General features: G+C 43.0%; 1 protein-coding gene across 2 annotated transcripts in view; it reads left to right on the top strand.

Moving 5' to 3' along the window:
* minar1 (membrane integral NOTCH2 associated receptor 1) overlaps window positions 1-19,402 on the top strand; it is a 41,286-nt gene that overhangs the window by 11,731 nt on the left and 10,153 nt on the right. For both annotated transcript variants that reach the window (XM_063065783.1, XM_063065785.1), the window contains exon 3: window positions 15,297-15,524. In XM_063065783.1, the coding sequence (XP_062921853.1) occupies window positions 15,297-15,524 (228 nt within the window). The remainder of the gene's footprint in view (window positions 1-15,296; window positions 15,525-19,402) is intronic.

Genomic DNA, 19,402 nt, shown 5'->3' with positions numbered 1-19,402 from the left:
TGTGCACGTGTGTGTAAGTGTGGGTGGGAATGTAAGAATGTGGGTGTGAGTGGATCTGACAGTGGGTCTGTGAGTGAGTGTGTGGGTGTGAATGTGTGTATATGTGGATGTTTGTAGGTGTGAGTGTGCATGGAAATGCATGTGTGGGTGTGGGTGTGAGTATGAGTGTTGTGTGTGACTAACCAAGAGCCCAAGTGGTAACCCTTCAGAGGTACATAAAGTAATAAGAGTCACAGATAGGGTAGATTGTCGGAATCCTTTTCTTCTGAACAGGTTATCAAAACAGGAGGGCATAAATTTTAGATGAGGGAAGGAGTTTTAAAGAGGTTGTGAGGGGAAAGATATGCTACTAGAACATGGTTGATATCTGGAACCCACTGCCAGTGGAAGTGGTGGAACTAGATATTATTTCAACACTTTAGAGGCATTTAGAACAGGCACTTGAATAGGCAAGGCCTAAATGGATTGAAGCCTGATAGGATTATGGTAGATGGGTGAAAGATGTGAATTGGACTTCTTTTCTGTACATCTGTCGAACTCTGTCTGGAGCAGAGATGCAAAGAGGCTCGGGTGTTCTGAACCCTTGTCGTCACCATTTAGCTATTAACCACCCTCATTCTTCTCCACTTATTAGGGACAGAGGTGTTGCTTCCAGCCGGATTTCCTGCCTGTTGGTTTCTGAATGAAGTGAACTTGGAGTGAGTATCAGGTTAAGTTTGAGGTTTGGGCACAGGCAAGGATGAGGGATGTCACATTGAATGTGACGAGTTGAGCTCAGGATGTTGGACGAGGAGTGAGAGGCATCAGTGGTTCATAAGGACAACATTCTTTGTTATTGTGGTTCGATGTTAACTTGGTATTTGTTTGTCCGGCAATGGACTCTGGATTTAAGTTCAAGTTCAAGTTTAATTGTCTATCAACCATGAATACAGCCAAACAAAACAGTGTTCTCCAGGGCTCGGGTGTAAAGCACAGTACCAACAGTCCTACACAATGCAAGGCACATAGAGCATGTATAAGATAGCAGTAAACATACAGTCACACAAAAAAAATAAGTCCCTGTGTGTCACATCCTGTAGATTGATGGTGCATGGATGTTTTTGGCAAGAACATGTTGATGGCGGTCCGCAGGCAAATGCAGTCCAACTTGTTTTCCACCGAGCAAACACTGGCAGCAGCACTGATGGGAAGGGCAAGCCCCCAGCCCAGCATGGATGATGCACCACAGGCCTCTGGCGTCTCCTCTCCTGGGGCGGCCACAACGGGCGACCCTGCGGCATGAGGCCTAGTCCGTGCTGTAACTGAGGCCACGCAGCTCCCCCACCATCGTTCTTTCCAATAAACCAGTAAGTGGGGCTTGCAGCATTCTATGTTACCAATATTCAGCAGGGTCTTGTGACCACGAGAAAAATGTCCAAGGCAACCACTGGCTGTTGGCTTGGACACTACCTTCACGCATCAACTCCAACACTTTTCTGTAACAGGCAACAACACAATCCGCGCCAAGTCCAGCTCCTCTGCTATTGAGCAATTTGCTGATGGGGTCGACCTGTATTGCTTGAAGTTCTTAATATTCAGCGGTGCCTTGCAATCATAAAAGAGACGTCTAAGCGAGACAGGAATACCTTTGATTGGACCCGGAGAGGCCGCTGCGTTCGAGTGCGCCACCGTCTTACCAGAAAGCAAAACAAGCTACAAACTGCACCACCATCAGATAAGCTGTCCTCACCATCTATACTCTGCACACTTACTCAAGTGAGCGGAACGTAGATGGGGAGCAGCCCTTACCAAGAGCAGGTTGGCCACTGGAGGCAGAAGTTTTCAGTCAAGCACAATCAGTGATTTGGCTCCTGTCTGATTCAGATCTGGGTTGAGATGTGTTGTGGAGGATAAATGTAAAGTTGTTACTGGTAAGGATTTGCTTGGAGAAGAGTAACAGGAAGGAACTGCACTGCAGACTGCTGAGATTAATGTGTTCAAAGTTTGTGCCTGAAAGCGCGTTAATCTCCTGGAATGTTACAGTTGTGAGTTTCCCTTGAGGTGGTGAAGCTCCTCGCATTATGACAATCACCCCCAACAATGTGATATTCAACAGCTTACACTACATGGTAACTTATTCCAAATATCTTGTCATAGAGTTGAAATTACGCCACGTTAAATGATGAATTGATGGAGTCGAGGTCGTCTGTGAATTAACTCAGACCAGACACGCTACTCTGAATTTCACTGTCATACAAACCTAGCTGGGACTTCAAGCCTGGTCTGAGGTGGAGAGTCTGATGTGGCTGCAATGTTTGTTTATATATTTACCAACATTAAAGGGGGAAAGAATTAAAGAATTAATAAGATGTAGGATGGGGTGGGAGGACCCTTGTGCAAATCCCAAACACCAATAGGCCAGTGATCCTGAGTGGCCTTGGCTCTGCAGTAAGATGCACACAAAGTGGAACATAAACTAAATATGCTCTAATACAAAATTACTATTACAAGTGATTTGTCACTTTAATTTTATCAGTTTCGTCCGAGTTTAAGTGAAAACAATAGATTCTCAGTTTGATGCTGAACCTCTAGTGCAGGCAGCTGGTAGCACGGTGCTGCAGTGATGAATGCAAGTATGCTCAGTACTGCATGCATTGCTCTGAAATTTCTAAGGGTCTCTTTGGTAGGACAGGGGTCAGCATGGCATAGATCGGGACAGGGAGATTAGGATTATGACGGGGTAGAACAAGCAAGTTAAAATAAAGTGGTTTCAATGTCTGATGGATCTGGAAGATGGGGGTAGAGATATATGATTTGGATGACAGAATTGATGGCTTTGTGGCCATGTTTGCAGATGATACGGTGCATTGGCCTTCATCAATCGTGGGATTGAGATTAGGAGCCGAGAGGTAATGTTGCAGCTATATAGGTCCCTGGTAAGACCCCACTTGGAGTACTGTGCTCAGTTCCAGTCACCTCACTATAGGAAGGAATGTGAAAACTATAGAAAGGGTGCAGAGGAGATTTACAAGGATGTTGCCTGGATTGGGGAGCATGCCTTATGAGAATAGGTTGAGTGAACTCGGCCTGTTTTCGTCGGAGTGATGGAGGATGAGAGGTGACCTGACAGAGGTGTATAAGATGATGAGAGGCATTAATCGTGTGGATAGTCAGAGGTTTTTTCCCAGGGCTGGAATGACTAGCACAAGAGGGCACAGTTTTAAGGTGCTTGGAACACAGAGAGGATAAGTATTTTACACAGAGAGTGGTGAATGCGTGGAATGGGCTGCCGGCAACTGTGGTGGAGGCAGATACGATAGGGTCTTTTAAGAGACTCCTGGACAGGTACATGGAGCTCAGAAAAATAGAGGGCTATGGGTAACCCTAGGTAATTTCTAAGGTAAGGACATGTTCGGCACAGCATTGTGGGCCGAAGGGCCTGTATTGTGCTATATGTTTTCTATGTTTCTATGATACGAAGATAGGTGGAGAGGCAGGTAGTTTTGAGGAAGCAGGGAGTCTGCAGAAGGACTGAGACAGACGAGGAGAATGGGTAAAGAACAGGCAGATGGAATACAGTGTTTGGAACTGTATGGTCAGGCACTTTGGTGGAAGAATAAAAGCATAGACTATTTTCTAAGGGCCTGGGAGTCACCGTGCAGGATTCACTACTGGTTAATTTGCAGGTTGAGTTGGTGGTGCGGAAGGTAGATTTCAAGAGAATTAGGATATAAAAGCAAGGCTGTAATGATGAGGCTTTGTAAGACACTGGTGAGGCCTCACTTGGAATATCGTGAGCAGTTTTTGTCCCCTTTTCTAAGAAAATCTGTGGTGGCATTGCAAAGGGTTCAAAGGAGATTCACAAAAATGATTCCAGGATTGAAAGGCTTATCATATGATGAGCATCTGACGGCTCTGGGCCTGAACTCACTGGAATTCAAAAGAATGAGGGGTGATCTCACTGAAACCTATCGAATGTTGAAAGACCTCAATAGTGTAGTGGATATAGAGAGGATGTTTCCTATGATGGTGTTAAGGGCACCTCACTGGCCTAACTGCAAACTTCAGTTATTCCTGAAGGGGGGGCCTGAGTAAGTCTCAGTCATAGCACCAGTCACCAGCCCAGATGGATGGTCATGGTGGAAGGAGTGATGAGGGAGCCTGAGAATCCACAACGGGATGGTGGTGGAGATACAGGTACTGGAGGGAGCTCAGCACTGGCAGGTGGATCATAGAACATAGAACAGTTCAGTAAAGGAACAGGGCCTTTGGCCCACAATGCTGTGTTGAGCTAATAATCAAAACAGCAAAAGTCAGAAATACTCAGCAAGTCAGACAGCATCTTTACATAAAGAAACAGCGCTATCATTTCAGTTTATCAGGTCAAGCAGCATCTGGAGAGAAAGAGATTAGACTTTCAGATCAATATTGCCCTCATTGATCTGAAATGGTAACTCGGTTCCTCTCTGCACCAGTGCAGCCTGATCTGTTGTACTTCATGTTTCTGCCATGTTTGGTTTTGTTTCAGATTTCCATCATCTGCAGATTTTCTATTTGCCAACAGTGGGATCAGGGAGTCTTTGGGACATGAGGTACTCTGATGACTTTTGGAGAAAGGCAGCAAATTGAAAGACTGTTGCCTGAACTGGAAGGTATTGTTGGGTGAAGGGGCAGCAATTGTAGAGATAGCAACAGTATAGATATGGAAGCTCACAGTACGGTGTACTGTGGAGGGCTGATGTTGGCAAGCTGTGACCCGAGTATTGCAAAATAGCTCAGGGACTTAGCCAACAGGATTTGCCTCTATTGTTGCAATAGGAAGACCTAAATGTTCCCAGAGTGACAAACAACGTTTGCTCACAGGACAACTCAGACCTAGTTCCTGAAAGACCACTGAACAGGGAATGATGTGGACCTGTGCAGAAACTATATCAGAGCACAGTAATGAATCAGAGCTGGAAGTGTCCAGCTGGATTTCTGGCGCAATGTATTATGACTAGAAACTTTAATGAATGTGTTTCAATTCAGAAGTCCTTTGCAGAAGCAAAGAGCATAATGCAATTAAGCTTCGAGCCTCTTATGCACAGATCTGCATAATGAAAGTCAGTGTCAAAGCAGAGGGCATGTCAACAACTGAATATACTGTAGATTACATAGGAGGATGGGATGATGTTCCTTGAGAGAAGGATAGGAATATGCAGCTCAGACTGGTTTTATTGAATACCTGCTCCTACTCTGTAGTCTTTCTGAAATTCTATGTGTCAGTTTCTAGGGTGTTTTGATTGCAACGCTGCATTGGTTGTACAAGGTTAATCTCAATTAAGACCCTGCTGTGGGCGGCATTGGTGCATAACCATACTCAAGATTCAAATTAGGTGATGGCTGTAGATTAGCCGAAGGGAAGCTTGAAATAACCATGCAGCTTTACATGAATAATAAATAATGTTGGATGAGAGTTAAAACTAAATTAAGTTATCTTCTTTGAAGCACCAGTTTATGAATTTGAATGCACCCAATGAACGTGACGTCACTCCACTTTAGTTCATTTAGCTGAACCAATTTTCATTGTGTGCTCTCAAAATGGACAGAAAAGTCTCCGAAGTCAACCCACTCAAGCAGAGAGAAATACTCAAGTTGTTCTTTGTTACAAGGGACTTGGAGAAACTAATGAAGGCTTTTGAAATAAAACAGAAAATGTTGGATGCTTTCAGAGTTCTGTAGAGAAAGAAACAGAGTTACGTTTCGGAGATGTGACTATCTGCTCCACCTACTCTCATAATGAGACATTAAGACATTTGGCCCATGAACTCTGCCCTGTGATTCCATCATGGCTGATTTATTATCCTTCTGAACCCCATTCTTCTACCTTCTCCCCATTACATTTGACACCATTACTAATAAAGAACCTATCAAACTCCACTTTAAATATTACAAATGACTTGGCCTCCACATCCATCTGTGGCAATGAATTCCACAGATTCACCACCCTCTGGCTAAAGAAATTCCTGCTCATCCCTATTCTAAAGGGAATTCCTTGTATTGTGCTGCTGTGCCCGCTAATCCTAGTCTCTCCCACTAACCGAAACATCCTCTCCATATCCAATAGTTTTCAGGAATGATAGTAAGACCCTTACTGTTGAAGATTGTCATTGTCGCCTGGCCGATTGGTCAAAAGTGGTGTTGAATGAGCATATAGGGGGGAGATTAGCAATCTGGCTGAGTACTGCCACGACAGCTTCTCAATCAATGTCAGGATGATGACCAGGGAGATTATTATTGACTTCAGGAAGAGGAAACTGAAGGTCCATGAGCCAGTCTTCATTGGGGGTGGCGGGAGTGGGATTCAGAGGTGGAGCGGGTCAGCTTGTATCTTTTGTATTTGCACACTTGTCCATCCTCATGGGTGCAGTCTTTCACTGGTTCTATTGTGTTTCTTGTATTTTCTATGAATGCCACAAGAAGGTGAACCCCAGGGTTGTATATGGTGACATATGTGTACTGTACTTTGATTAATCACTTTGAACTTTCAGGCCATGCCTGAGTGTTTCTAGGTCATGCTGCACACTGACACGGGCTGCTTCACTCACTGCAGAATTGTGAATGGGATTGAGCACCAACAGACACCCCACTTCTGGCCTGGTAATGAAAGGAAGAGCATTTGCGAAACCTCTGATTGTACATCGGACCACAGAGGATCTCTTACAGAGATGTCCTGGGGCTGGGATGATTTATCTCCAGCATCCTTTGTGTGAGAGATGACTCCAACCCTTAGAATATTTCCCCCTTAATGCCCAGTCATCAGAATGTTCTGATGCACATAAAGTCAGATGTTGCCTTTAGGTCAAGAGCGGTTTTTCTCACCTTATGCCTGGAATTAATCTCTTCTGGGAGCAAGACTGTGGTGAGACCTGGTGCTCTGTGACCTTGGAGAAACCCAGCCTGTGCATCAGTAAGCTGACTATTGGTGAGTAAGTGTCATTGCTGGTGTTTCCTTCCATTACACTGATGACTAAGAGCGGGCTGACTGGGTGGCAGCTAGCCAAACTGGATTGAGTCCTGATGCAGGGTTTCAACCTAAACTATCAACAAATCCTTTCCTCTCACAGACGCCACTCATTCCGCTGAACTCTTCTAGCGGATTGTTTGCTGTTCCAGATTCCAGCAAACACAGTCCATTGTGTCTCTTTTATTGGATTTATTCTGCTTTTTGTGAAGCAGCATTCCACATTTTCCACACCACTGGTTAATGTAACTGCAATGGAGCAGACCCAATCATATTGGATGTCTGGCAGGCTTGAGGAGCAGATGGCCCACATCTGTTTATTTTTTTTTTGTCTGTGTGTCAGAGTAAAGAAGAAATTTTGGGAAGGTAACAATAAATAGAGAAAATTTAAAAGGTGGGCAATCCTTCAAGAAGCAAAGTTAGCTAGTCTGGGTTGGATTAATGAAGGGAAGGATAAACGGCAAAGTTTCTAACTGCAGAGTTTCACTCTTGTTTAGAGTAATCTTGCAAATATTATACTTGTGTCCAAAAATAGACAAATAGGGTAAAGTTAATTTATAAGTAACAATGGGTCAAGCTTTAGTACTCATCATCTGGAAGTAAATTCATTGTGACTTGGAGTAACATGTATTAATAACTGACAAGAAACCGAGATTTTTTGGACACAAATTGCATCAGACAAACTTGAGTGAGTTACTTGATGAATCAATGGACAGGGTTGACGAGGTTAGTGAGAGTTTTTGTGTGCATGAACTTCAATCGGACATTTCGTGAAGTCAGCAAAAGTGAAGTCTGTGAATTGAAAGAGACCCTGTGAATGAGGGGTTGCAGAAGGCAGAGGAGTGATAAACAGTTCTGGTTTCTGGCAGCAGGGAGGTATTTCTGGGACTGCGGATCACGTCATTGTCTTCTCATCAATATTAATGGTTAGGGCCCACCGTCAAAATGAAAAGCTTGAAGGAACTAAATTAATTGTGCATAAAACAGTAAGAAAGTCGAGAGTAGGTCCGAGGATGACTGAAATACACTGCTGGAGTGATGACAGATGGCAGATGAAATTGAATACAAAAAATCATGAAGTGATATATTTTCAAAGTGCCTGCACTGACTTGGTATAAGAACTGTCCAACTTGTCTCACTGCCCATCTATTGTCTTATTGCTTTGGCAATCCTTTCTTTTACTGGTACATATCAGATTTTCTTTCAAAGGTTGCTCTGTTCTGCAGCTTCCACTCTTAGTCAACACATTCCAGATAATAACAATCTGTTCTGCACTAAAATATCTTCTTCACTCCTTGGATGATATTGTCCCAGAACTAAGGCTCTTTATTATTGACCCTCCAATGTTCTGCACCAAATGTTCCATTAACTTTTGCACTGTGAAAAAAATAGCTTCACTTCATCTGGTCCCTCCATGAGGTCCAGGTAATGTTCTAGCAAATCTCTGCTTTGGAAATCTTCCTAAAGCACCATGACTTGAATTGAACAAAATGTAAGGAATGGTTTATTAAGGAATCACGAAAATTCTTTCTTTTCTCCTTGTATGCCTGTAAGTAAAGTCACTGACTGAAGATGACTCTGCTTTTAAAATGCTTCATCATACTCCACTATCTTCCAAGCCTTGATTGTACACACCTTCAGAACCCTCAGCTCCTCTAGATGGGTAGAATTATAGTATATAATTCCAAAGTCCTTCTTCCAACACACCTTTACCTCTTTGTGGAATATTAAGCTTTCTTTTAATATGAGGCTATTACAACAGCTGGACAGCAGAATTCACAGAGCTCCTGTTCTCAGAGCCATTATGACCTTCAAGGCCAATTGCCAACAATTACTAGCTTGGATCTTGCAACACTCCTTGCCTGAGTCAAAAAGATGTGTTTCCAACCGCAGTGAAGTTTCCAACCCCTTACTGCATCAGACTGTACTAAATAGTAACTTTCAATTCCCACCGCTGCCTGTAAGAGTTTGTACGTTCTCCCTGTGACCACGTGGGTTTCCTCCGGGTGCTCTGATTTCCTCCCACAGCCCAAAGACCTACCGGGTGATAGGTTAATTTGTCATTGTAAATTGTCCAGTGATTAGGCTCGGATTAAATTGGGGGATTGGTGGGCGGCATGGCTCGAAGGGCCGGAAGAGCTTATTACCTGCCGCTTCTCAATAAATAAATATTGTTTTGAGAAGTTTGCATATCAGAAGAAAGAATTGGAGTAGAAGGCAAATTAAGTATTACATTTTTACACATCTAGAGGCACAGAATTCCCTGAAGGTGTACATAATCAAAACTTCAAAAGTGGTGAAAGTTGATGAAGCTTCAAAAAAGGAGAGTGATTTAATTTAGAGGCATGCAGTGAGAAAACAATTAATTATTAGGATTCCTTAATAAATCACTGACTACATTTTGTCTAATTGTGATTACGGTGCTTCCAGTTGACCAGTGAGATGTTAAATCCTGAGGCTTTTCTTGACAAAGAGATCTCCATTCACCAGCTGGCTTAATGAATCATGTAAAAAAAAATCATCTGCTTGCTCTGTGCTCCTTGTGTTGTTCAGTGCCACGTAATGGCTACACATGGCAGCAAGAGGGAAATTGTACAAGCCCATCCAGAATATGGGAGAAACACTGGAAATACCAGCACCTGTCAATTTGGCTCCTCCCTGACCACATTGCAGAAGAACTGCTCCCCAGATTAGTGTTGGCGGTCTTGGTTCACTGTTCTCTGTTCTGTTCTGCTGTCCAGCCAGTAACTAAGAATGATGCCCATGCATAGCAGGAGAGCCACCGGTAGACTCATTCCTACACTAGCAAGCTCCCTCATTGCTCATATCCCCTCATCCCTTTCTCAGAGTCAGAGTCACCTTTAATATCTCCAGCACATGTTGTGCAATTTGTTGTCTTTGCAACAGTGGTACATAATAATAGGAACAAATGGGAATAATGCTAAGTATATATATATATTAAGTAGTTAAGTTAAATAAGTAGAGCAAAAATAGAAATTTAAAACGTAGTGAAGTAGAGTCCATGGGTTCATTCAGAAATCGGATGGCAGAGGGGAAGAAGCTGTTCCTGAATCGTTGCGTGTGTGCCTTCAGGCTTCTGTACCTCCTCCCTGATGGTAGCAATGAGAACTGGGAGACGGGGGTCCTTCGTGACGGATGCCACCATTCTGAGGCGTCACTCCGAGAAGATGTCATGGATACTACGGAGGCTAGCGCCCATGATGGAGCCCATCACTCATCACTCACCAGTAGACCCATCCCTGCACCCAAAAAGCGGTCCCCTCATTCGTGTGTAGAGCTGTTCCTTTCATTTTCCAATCATTACCCAGTTCATCTTCTTAGTCCTGGTAAAAAAAACTGCTGACTGGCTGACAACCCTGTAAACTGTAATTGCCTTTATTGTATCATTTAGTTTGCCATGGTCACTGCAAAATGATTCTCACTTTTTCCTCTTAGACTGAGAATACTTATTGAAATGACATAAGCTGGCAAAATAGTTTGTGATTAAGACATTACTATTCAAGTGAGATCTTCACTCATTCATAAACCTTTAGGTACTGGTTCAAATCAGGAAACAATAATCAGCCTAAAGGCTAATAGAATTACGTTGGAAATAATCTTTTTTGTTGAACATCAAAGCAGTGGCCAGCTGCCTGTGGATTTGCTCATTAGCATACCATGTAACGGGCTATTGTGCAGTCTGGAAGTTGGCAAAGCCATCTGTAGAAATCCATGGTATTGTACAAGTTCTAAGAACTGCTCTTCAGACTAGTGGCATATAATTTCAAACTGAGAGCTCCATTCTTATTGATCGGTATTGCCTTATTATAAGTGGCATCATGTGCTACTTGTAATTTCCTATCTCCTTGAGGTGCTTAACAAAGCCTGTTTGTAGAGCTCATGCTGATCACCACGTCTGTGAGTTTAATAGACTGTGTAAGAGAAAATACTAAACCTTAGTGGATTGATTTCACCCATATTTGCTATTTTCTTCTGACAGAGAAAGAGGCCATTCGGCCCATCAAGACTATGCTGGACTCAGAGCAACCCCCATTACCGGTCTATTACTTATTACCTAAACAGGTGTACACTGAAATTGGTAGCCTGCCAATGGAAATGCAGCAGGTCATGTAACCAGGCCAGTCATTGGATGTTTTTGCTACATGTGCATGGAGATGGGAGGAGAAACCTTTGGGATAAGTGAACTCACCACAGTCATGTTTATCCTTCATCACCAAACAATTTCAGCCATAGAGATAAAAGCCCAGATTCTGAATTTAGATTATAACATTCAAAGATACAAAGTTCAGAAATAACCTGCAAATGAAAATCTGCAAACTGGAAATACAAAGAAAAAACCCAGGGCTTTCTGAAAACATGCAGACCCTTCACTCTGTGGTCTTTGACCCAAAGCATTAATTCCCTTTCTCCCTCTACAGTTGCTACTTGACTTGCTGACTCGTTCCTGCATTCTATATTTTTGTTTAAGTAGTCACTTCCTGAAAGACTGGTATATCGCAGGCGTTTATCGTTCGCCTGGTGTGGGGAAACTGAGCCTTCCCACATTCATGCACAGACTGTATTGTAGTCGGTGCGAAGCACAAACTAACACACTGCCTCATCAATTATGTTTTATTCAGAAATACGGTGTGAAACAGGTCCTTCTGGCACTTCGAGCTACTGTGCCCAGCAATCCCCATTTAATCCTAGCCTAGTCACGGGACAAAACTGTAATGACCAGTTAACCTATGATCCAGTACACATTTGGACTGTGGGAGGAAACTGGAGCACCCGGAGGAAACCCACGTGAATGCAGGGAGAACATACAAACTCCTTACAGGCAGTGACGGGAATTGAACCCAGGTCACCCGTACTGTAAAGCGTTGTGCTAACTACTATGCTACCATGCAGTAATGATTCTAATTTTTTTTTAAGATTTGTAATTGTAAGGAGCTACATAAGTACTTTGTGGCAGACCTCACTGTGGGAAACGCAAGTAACATACCAGAAGTTGAAGAGAGTCAGGGGACAGAGGTGAGTGTAGTGGCCATTGCTAAGGTGAAGGTGCTGGGGAAGCTGAGAGGCCTGAAGGTGGATAAATCACCTGGACCAGATGGACGACAGCCCAGAGTTCTGCAAGGACTAGCTAAAGATACTGTGAACTCATTCGTGGTGGTCTTTAAAGAATCACCAGAGTCAGGGAGGGTTGTGGACAATTGGAAAATTGCAAATGTGACTCTCCTGTTCAAGAGGAGAGGCAAAGGACAGGACAGTTAACCTGACCTGCGTGGTTGGTCAGAATTTGAAGTCCATTACTAAGGATGAAATTTTACAGCAGTGTACCCAGAAGTATATTGACAGGGTGCCACACACAAAGTTGTTGAACAAGGTAAGAGCTGTGGTATCAGATGGAAGGTACTAAATTAGAAGATTGGCTGATTGGTTAAGGTCAGAGTGACAGATAAAGGGATCCTTTTTTAGATGGCTCCTGATCACTGTGAATTTCTGCAGGGTTAAGCGTTAGAACTGCAACTTTTTACTTTATATGTTACTGATCTAGGATGAAGACTGGTGGCATTGTGGCCAGGTTTGCAGATGATACAAGGATGGGTGGAAGAACAGGTTGTGTCTCGGAGGCAGGGAAAAGAAGTGGCAGATGGAATACAGCACAGGGACATGTGTACTTATGCACATTGCTAGAAAGTTAGAGATGTGGTAATGTGGGAGACAACTTAGAAATCCGGAAGTACAAAGGGGTTTGGGGTCCTGGTTCAACTTGCAGATTGAGTCAGCAATAAAGAAGACAAACACAATGTTAGCATTCATTTTGAGAGAACTTGAAGATAAATTCAAAGGTGTACTGCTGAGGCTTTGCAAGGTATTGGTCAAACTATATTTGGATATCTAAGGAAGGATATGATGGTCCTGGAGAGATTTCCGAGGAGGTACACAAGAAGCTTAATTAATGAAGAATGTTTGATGTCTCTTGGCCTATATGAGATGGAGTTCAGAAAGGTGAACCAATTGAATTGAAACCTACTGGATACTGAAAGCCTGGATAGAGGAGAGGATGTTGCCATTAGTAGAAGAGTCTAAGTTCAGATGATACAGCCTCAAAATAAAGGGCTGTCCCTTTAAAACTGAGATGAAGAGGAATTTCTTCAGCCAGGGAGAATCAGAATCAGGTTTAATATGATTGACATATGTTGTGAAATTTGTTGTTATGTGGCAGCAGTACAATTCTTATAAATTATAGTTTTTGTATAAGTTAAATTAAATAAATAGTGCAAAAAGAGAAAAATAAGTGGAGAGCAGCGATTCTGTGGAATTCATTGGGCTGTAGAGGTCAAATCATTGGATCTATTTAAGGCAGAGATCGATAAGTTCTTAATGGGTAAAGGAGTCGAGCGTTACAGGCAGAAAGGGGAGAATGAGATTGAGAATAAACCCATCCTGATTGAATGGTAGGTTAGACTCAATGGCGAAATAGCCTAATTCTGTTCCTATATCTTGTGGTCACACAAGACTGCTGTCTCCTACACTCCAATTTCTGCACACTGATGGATGCAATGACTGGTCTTTATATCATCACCGTGTTCACAAGAGTATTATTCATAACTGCAGACCAATAGTATCAGTCCTCGGAATGGACTGGTAGCTGAGCATCCCTGGTTCCATCAGGCACAGTGTTTATGAAAGGGATAACCACTCAAACCGAACAGTGATACAGGGTGACATGAAGCTGATCTGTTTGCAAGCAAGAGAAGCCTAAAGCTCAGTGTCAGCAGCCTATCTCATCCACCGATGGAAAGGAAATTTAATGCAATGAAGTACAAAGGCAAATGGGAGTCAAATCAGACACAGAAAGGGAATAGAGGAAAAAGGAAAAATTGGTTTGAAAGGGGAGCTGAGGTAAGAAAAGAACATGTTAAAAATAGAAATGCTTAAAATTTGTAAGAATGACTTTGCATGCAAGTTTAAGTTTTTCCCTTAGCAAGTATGCTTGATTAACATAGCATTAACAATTATCACCTTTTCAGTGGAGTGGTCAAGATTTTGTAATTTATTAGTACTAATTACCTCTTGCAATTTTAATTGGTATTTAATCTGATAATCCAGCAAATTTTTAAAATTAGTGGCAAAGTCAAGGACAAGTCTTTATTCAACATGGTGGGCAATGGTCAGCCTTTATGGGCCTTCCCCAACTATCCTTGAGGATATGCTGCCAAGTCACTTTCATGAACCCCTGCAGTCCTCCTAGTGAAGGAGCTCCCACAGAGCTGTGGGATTGGGAGTTCCAATATTTAGAACCAGTGATGATGAAGGAATGATGTTATATTTCCAAGTCAGAATGGTGTAGGACTTGAGAGGAGCCTGCAGGTGATGATTTCATACTCCTGCTGTTCTTGTCCTTCTTGGTGGTGGAGGTCATGGGTTTGGCAACAGTCAAAGGAAGGAACTGCATCACATTTCGTGGAAGCTACACAATGCTGCCACCATCCCCAGTTTGTGTAGGTGATGAACATTTAAGGAGGCTGGTTGGATGTCAGTCAAGTAGGCTGTTTTATCCTGAACAGTATCAGGCTTCCTGAGTCTTGTTGGAACTGCACACCTCCTGGCTTGCGGGGACCATTCCATCATACTTTGTACCATGTAGATTATTTTGAAAGCTCTTTAGTGTGTTGGGATGTGAGCTACTACCTAGCTTCTGACCTATGCTTGTAGCCATGGTGTTAGTGAGGCAAGTTCAGCTAAGTTGCTCACCAATCGTGCTAAAAATGGGGGACTTAGAGAAGGTAATGCAATTGACTGTCAAGGGTGGGCGGTTATGCCTCTCCTTCTTGGACATAGTCTTTGCCCATCATTCCAGTACAAATAGTGCACTGATGTTATTTGATCGCCAACCACTCAAAGTGAGCCCCTTCATGCCCTGAACTTGCAACCGATTTTATATCAATAGTGAGAATGATGAACTCAAATTTTTTTTCAACTGATCGATTTGCATTGAAGGTCATTTGTAAAGTAGTCCAGAATGAATTTTGCAGTTCTGTACCCCACATGTCTTTTTAAGACTTCTGTAATAATTTTAAAATCATTTACCCTTCAGCCAGGAAAACTGAAGTTAGTTTAAATTTTCTGCCGGGCATTCACCTCACTGTTGAGGAACAAAGACCCCATGGAATCACTTCAGCATTTTGGAGCTGTTAGATATTTTACTTGCGGCAATGTTTTTTTTATCTGAGTCACTGCAACTTTTAATGAGATGTTACTTTCTTCTTTGCATTGCACTGCAACCCTTTAAATTCTTTTCTAGGCAGATCGGCGCTGTGTCACCTCACAATCGCATCGGCCATCAAAGCCCGGGAAAGATTCCCTTTTAATTGAACAAGTCTTCAGCCCTCATGTGTATCCCAATTCCATGAAATCCCACATGAAGAACAATCCGCTGTACACAGATCTCCGGCTGACCGAGGTCCTGGAGCAGAAGCAGCCTCAGCCATCGTGGGCTATTGAGGAGTACAATAGGAACACCAGTGAAAAGGTAAAGGTAATAGCTCTGGAAATCTAGGTGAGCTTCAGTGTTTATGCTTTCTTCCCGCTACTGTCCCTTAAGCTTCTTTAAAATTCTCCTGAAGTCAGGCTCAGTGAAGTCAGCCTGCCAAACCTTAGTTGGATTGGGTTGAAAGAAGTCCATCAGACTCGGGGGAGGTTATTGACCCTGTCCACCCTTATACGATGAATGATCTATGTCTCCATCAATCTGCATTGCGTCTGTGACTTTAAAAACATTCCCTAACAAAAACTGTGAGCAGTTTTGGGCCCCTTATCTAAGAAAAGGTGTGTTGGCATTGGAGAGGACCCGGAGGAGGTCACGAGAATGATCCCAGGAATAAAAGGGTTAATGTATGAGGAGTAATCTGATCATTCTGGGCCTGTACTCATTGGAATTTAGAAGAATGAGAGGGGAGATTGAAATCTATTGAATATTTGAAGGTGGTACATTATATTTCTAAGTAAAGTGTTGATTGATGTTCTAATAATTTATTATATTAACAGATGCAAGTGAAAACCACCTGAAGACCTCAGCTAATTCCCACCCATTTCAGTCTAATTAGAATAAGTAAACTTTTTCCTGCATATCTAACTCACAGGAAATTTCAGATTGGAATCAACTACTGTGGCTTTGAGTCTCGTCTAGTGCCACCCCTGCCGATGATTCAGGACATCTTAAGTAACACTTATCTGGTGGGTCTCGGTTGAGAAGTTCATTTATCGGACAGAACAGACAGCAAACATAGCAGCAGATGTTAAATGCTCACTGCATACCCCAGACCGCAGAGTTCAGGCTTCCCAGACCCTTCTGTAAAACAACTGATCTAACAAGGAATCAGGGCAGTCTCGGGTCGCTAATGGTAGTTACAATAGACAATAGACAATAGGTGCAGAAGTAGACCATTTGGCCCTTCGAGCCTGCACCGCCATTCTGAGATCATGGCTGATCATCTACTATCAATACCCGGTTCCTGCCTTGTCCCCATAACCCTTGATTCCCCTATCCATAAGATACCTATCTAGCTCCTTCTTGAAAGCATCCAGAGAATTGGCCTCCACTGCCTTCTGAGGCAGTGCGTTCCACACCTCCACAACTCTCTGGGAGAAGAAGTTCCTCCTCAACTCTGTCCTAAATGACCTACCCCTTATTCTTAAACCATGCCCTCTGGTACTGGACTCTCCCAGCATCTGGAACATATTTCTTGCCTCTATCTTGTCCAATCCCTTAATAATCTTATATGTCTCAATCAGGTCCCCCCTCAATCTCCTTAATTCCAGCGTGTACAAACCCAGTCTCTCTAACCCCTCTGCATAAGACAGTCCAGACATCCCAGGAATTAACCTAGTGAACCTATGCTGCACCTCCTCCACAGCCAGGATGTCCTTCCTTAACCCTGGAGACCAAAACTGCACACAATACTCCAGGTGTGGTCTCACCAGGACCCTCTACAAATGCAAAAGGATTTCCTTGCTCTTGTACTCAATTCCCTTTGTAATAAAGGCCAACATTCCATTAGCCTTCTTCACTGCCTGCTGCACTTGCTCATTCACCTTCAGAGACTGATGAACAAGTACGCCTAGATCTCTTTGTATTTCTCCCTTAGCTAACTCCACACCGTTCAGATAATAATCTGCCTTCCTGTTCTTGCTTCCAGAGTGAATAACCTCACACTTATTCACATTAAACGCCATCTGCCAAGTTTCTGCCCACTCACCCAGCCTATCCAAGTCACCTTGAATTTTCCTAACATCTTTATCACATGTCACACTGCCACCCAGCTTAGTATCATCAGCAAACTTGCTGATGTTATTCACAATGCCTTCCTCTAAATCATTGACGTAAATCGTAAACAGCTGTGGTCCCAATACCGAGCCCTGTGGCACCCCACTAATCACCACCTGCCATTCCGAGAAACATCCATTCACTGCTACCCTTTGCTTTCTATCTGCCAACCAGTTTTCTATCCATGTCAATATCCTCCCCCCAATGCCATGAGCTCTGATTTTACCCACAAATCTCCTATATGGTACCTTATCAAATGCCTTCTGAAAGTCAAGGTACACCACATCCACTGGATCTCCCGTGTCTATCTTCCTGGTTACATCCTCGAAAAACTCCAATAGATTAGTCAAGCATGATTTGCCCTTGGTAAATCCATGCTGGCTTGGCCCAATCCTATCACTGCTATCAAGATATGCCGCTATTTCATCTTTAATAATGGACTCTAGCATCTTCCCCACTACTGATGTTAGGCTAACAGGGCGATAGTTCTCTATTTTCTCCCTGCCTCCTTTCTTAAAATGTGGGATAACATTAGCCATTCGGCAATCCTCAGGAACTGATCCTGAATCTAAGGAACATTGGAAAATGATCACTAATGCATCTGCAATTTCCAGAGTCACCTCCTTTAGTACCCTAGGATGCAGACCATCTGGACCTGGGGATTTGTTAGCCTTCAGTCCCATCAGTCTACTCATCACTGTTTCCTTCCTAATGTTAATCTGTTTCAGTTCCTCTGTTACCCTATGTCCTTGGCGTATCCATACATCTGGGAGATTGCTTGTGTCTTCCCTAGTGAAGACAGATCCAAAGTACTTATTAAATTTGTCTGCCATTTCTCTGTTTCCCATAACAATTTCTCCCAATTCATTCTTCAAGGCCCAACATTGTTCTTAACTATCTTCCTTCTCTTCACATACCTAAAAAAACTTTTGCTATCCTCCTTTATATTCCTAGCTAGCTTGCGTTCATACCTCATTTTTTCTCCCTGTATTGCCTTTTTAATTAAATTCTGTTGCTCCTTAAAAATTTCCCAATCATCCGTCTTCCCACTCACCTTAGCTCTGTTATACTTCTTTTTTAATGCTATGCTATCTCTGACTTCCTTTGTCAACCACTGTGGCTACTTTCCCCCCTTTGAATCCTTCCTTCTCCAGGGGATGAACTGATTTTGCACCTTGTGCATTATTCCCAAGAATACCTGCCTGATCACCTTAGGTCAAGGGAACTGGGATCAGCAAACCAAAGCTCCCACTTCACCACTGCCAGGGCCACACTGGCAGATAATGGTGAGTTATAGATGTGCTTAGCTGTGATTGTGTGCAATGTGGGAACTGCTGGCAGAACTGCTGACTCACCAATAACCTTCTCACCTGCTGCTCAGTTTGGTTTTGTGCCAGTAACACTTGGCTCCAGAGCTTGATGCAGTTTCAGTTCCAACATGGACAAAGGCTGTGAAATCAGGAATCAGAATCAGATTTATTACCACTGACGTACGAGGGGTGATTGATAAGTTTGTGGCCTAGGTGGAAGGGGTCAATTTTAGAAAACCTAGCACATTTATTTTTCAATATAGTCCCCTCCTACATTTACATACTTAGTCCAGTGGTTGTGAAGCATACGGATCTTGGACCTCCAGGAAGTGTCCACAGCAAGGGTGATTGATAAGTTCATGGCCTAAAGTAGAAGGAGATGAGTTATGCAGGTCAACTCTTTGAGCAATGATGCAGAAAGTTTGAAGTTAATAACTCATCAGTTAATAACTCATTAAGGGTGATTGATAAATTCGTGGCCGAAGGTAGAAGGAGATGAGTTATTAACTTCAAATTTTCTGCATCATCACTATAAGATCCTCCGAGGAGCTGATAGCCAGGAACTTGAAGCTGACCTTTTCCGCTGCTGACCCGTCGATGGGGATTGGTTTGTGTTCCCTGGACTCCCCCTTCGTGAAGTACAGTACACCCTAAGTTCCTCAGTCTTACAGAGGTGAGGTGCGATGATCTGCTTTTCATACCAAGATATTAAATATCCTATTGACATTGGAATATTCAAAATCAGAATTATTATCACTAACTTGTATCATGTGA

The sequence above is a fragment of the Mobula hypostoma genome, chromosome 13 (assembly GCF_963921235.1).
Source record: "Mobula hypostoma chromosome 13, sMobHyp1.1, whole genome shotgun sequence".
Classification (NCBI taxonomy): Eukaryota; Metazoa; Chordata; class Chondrichthyes; order Myliobatiformes; family Myliobatidae; genus Mobula; species Mobula hypostoma.
The sequence above is the reverse complement of the archived record's forward strand: the minus strand, read 5'-3'. Positions and strand labels throughout refer to the sequence as shown.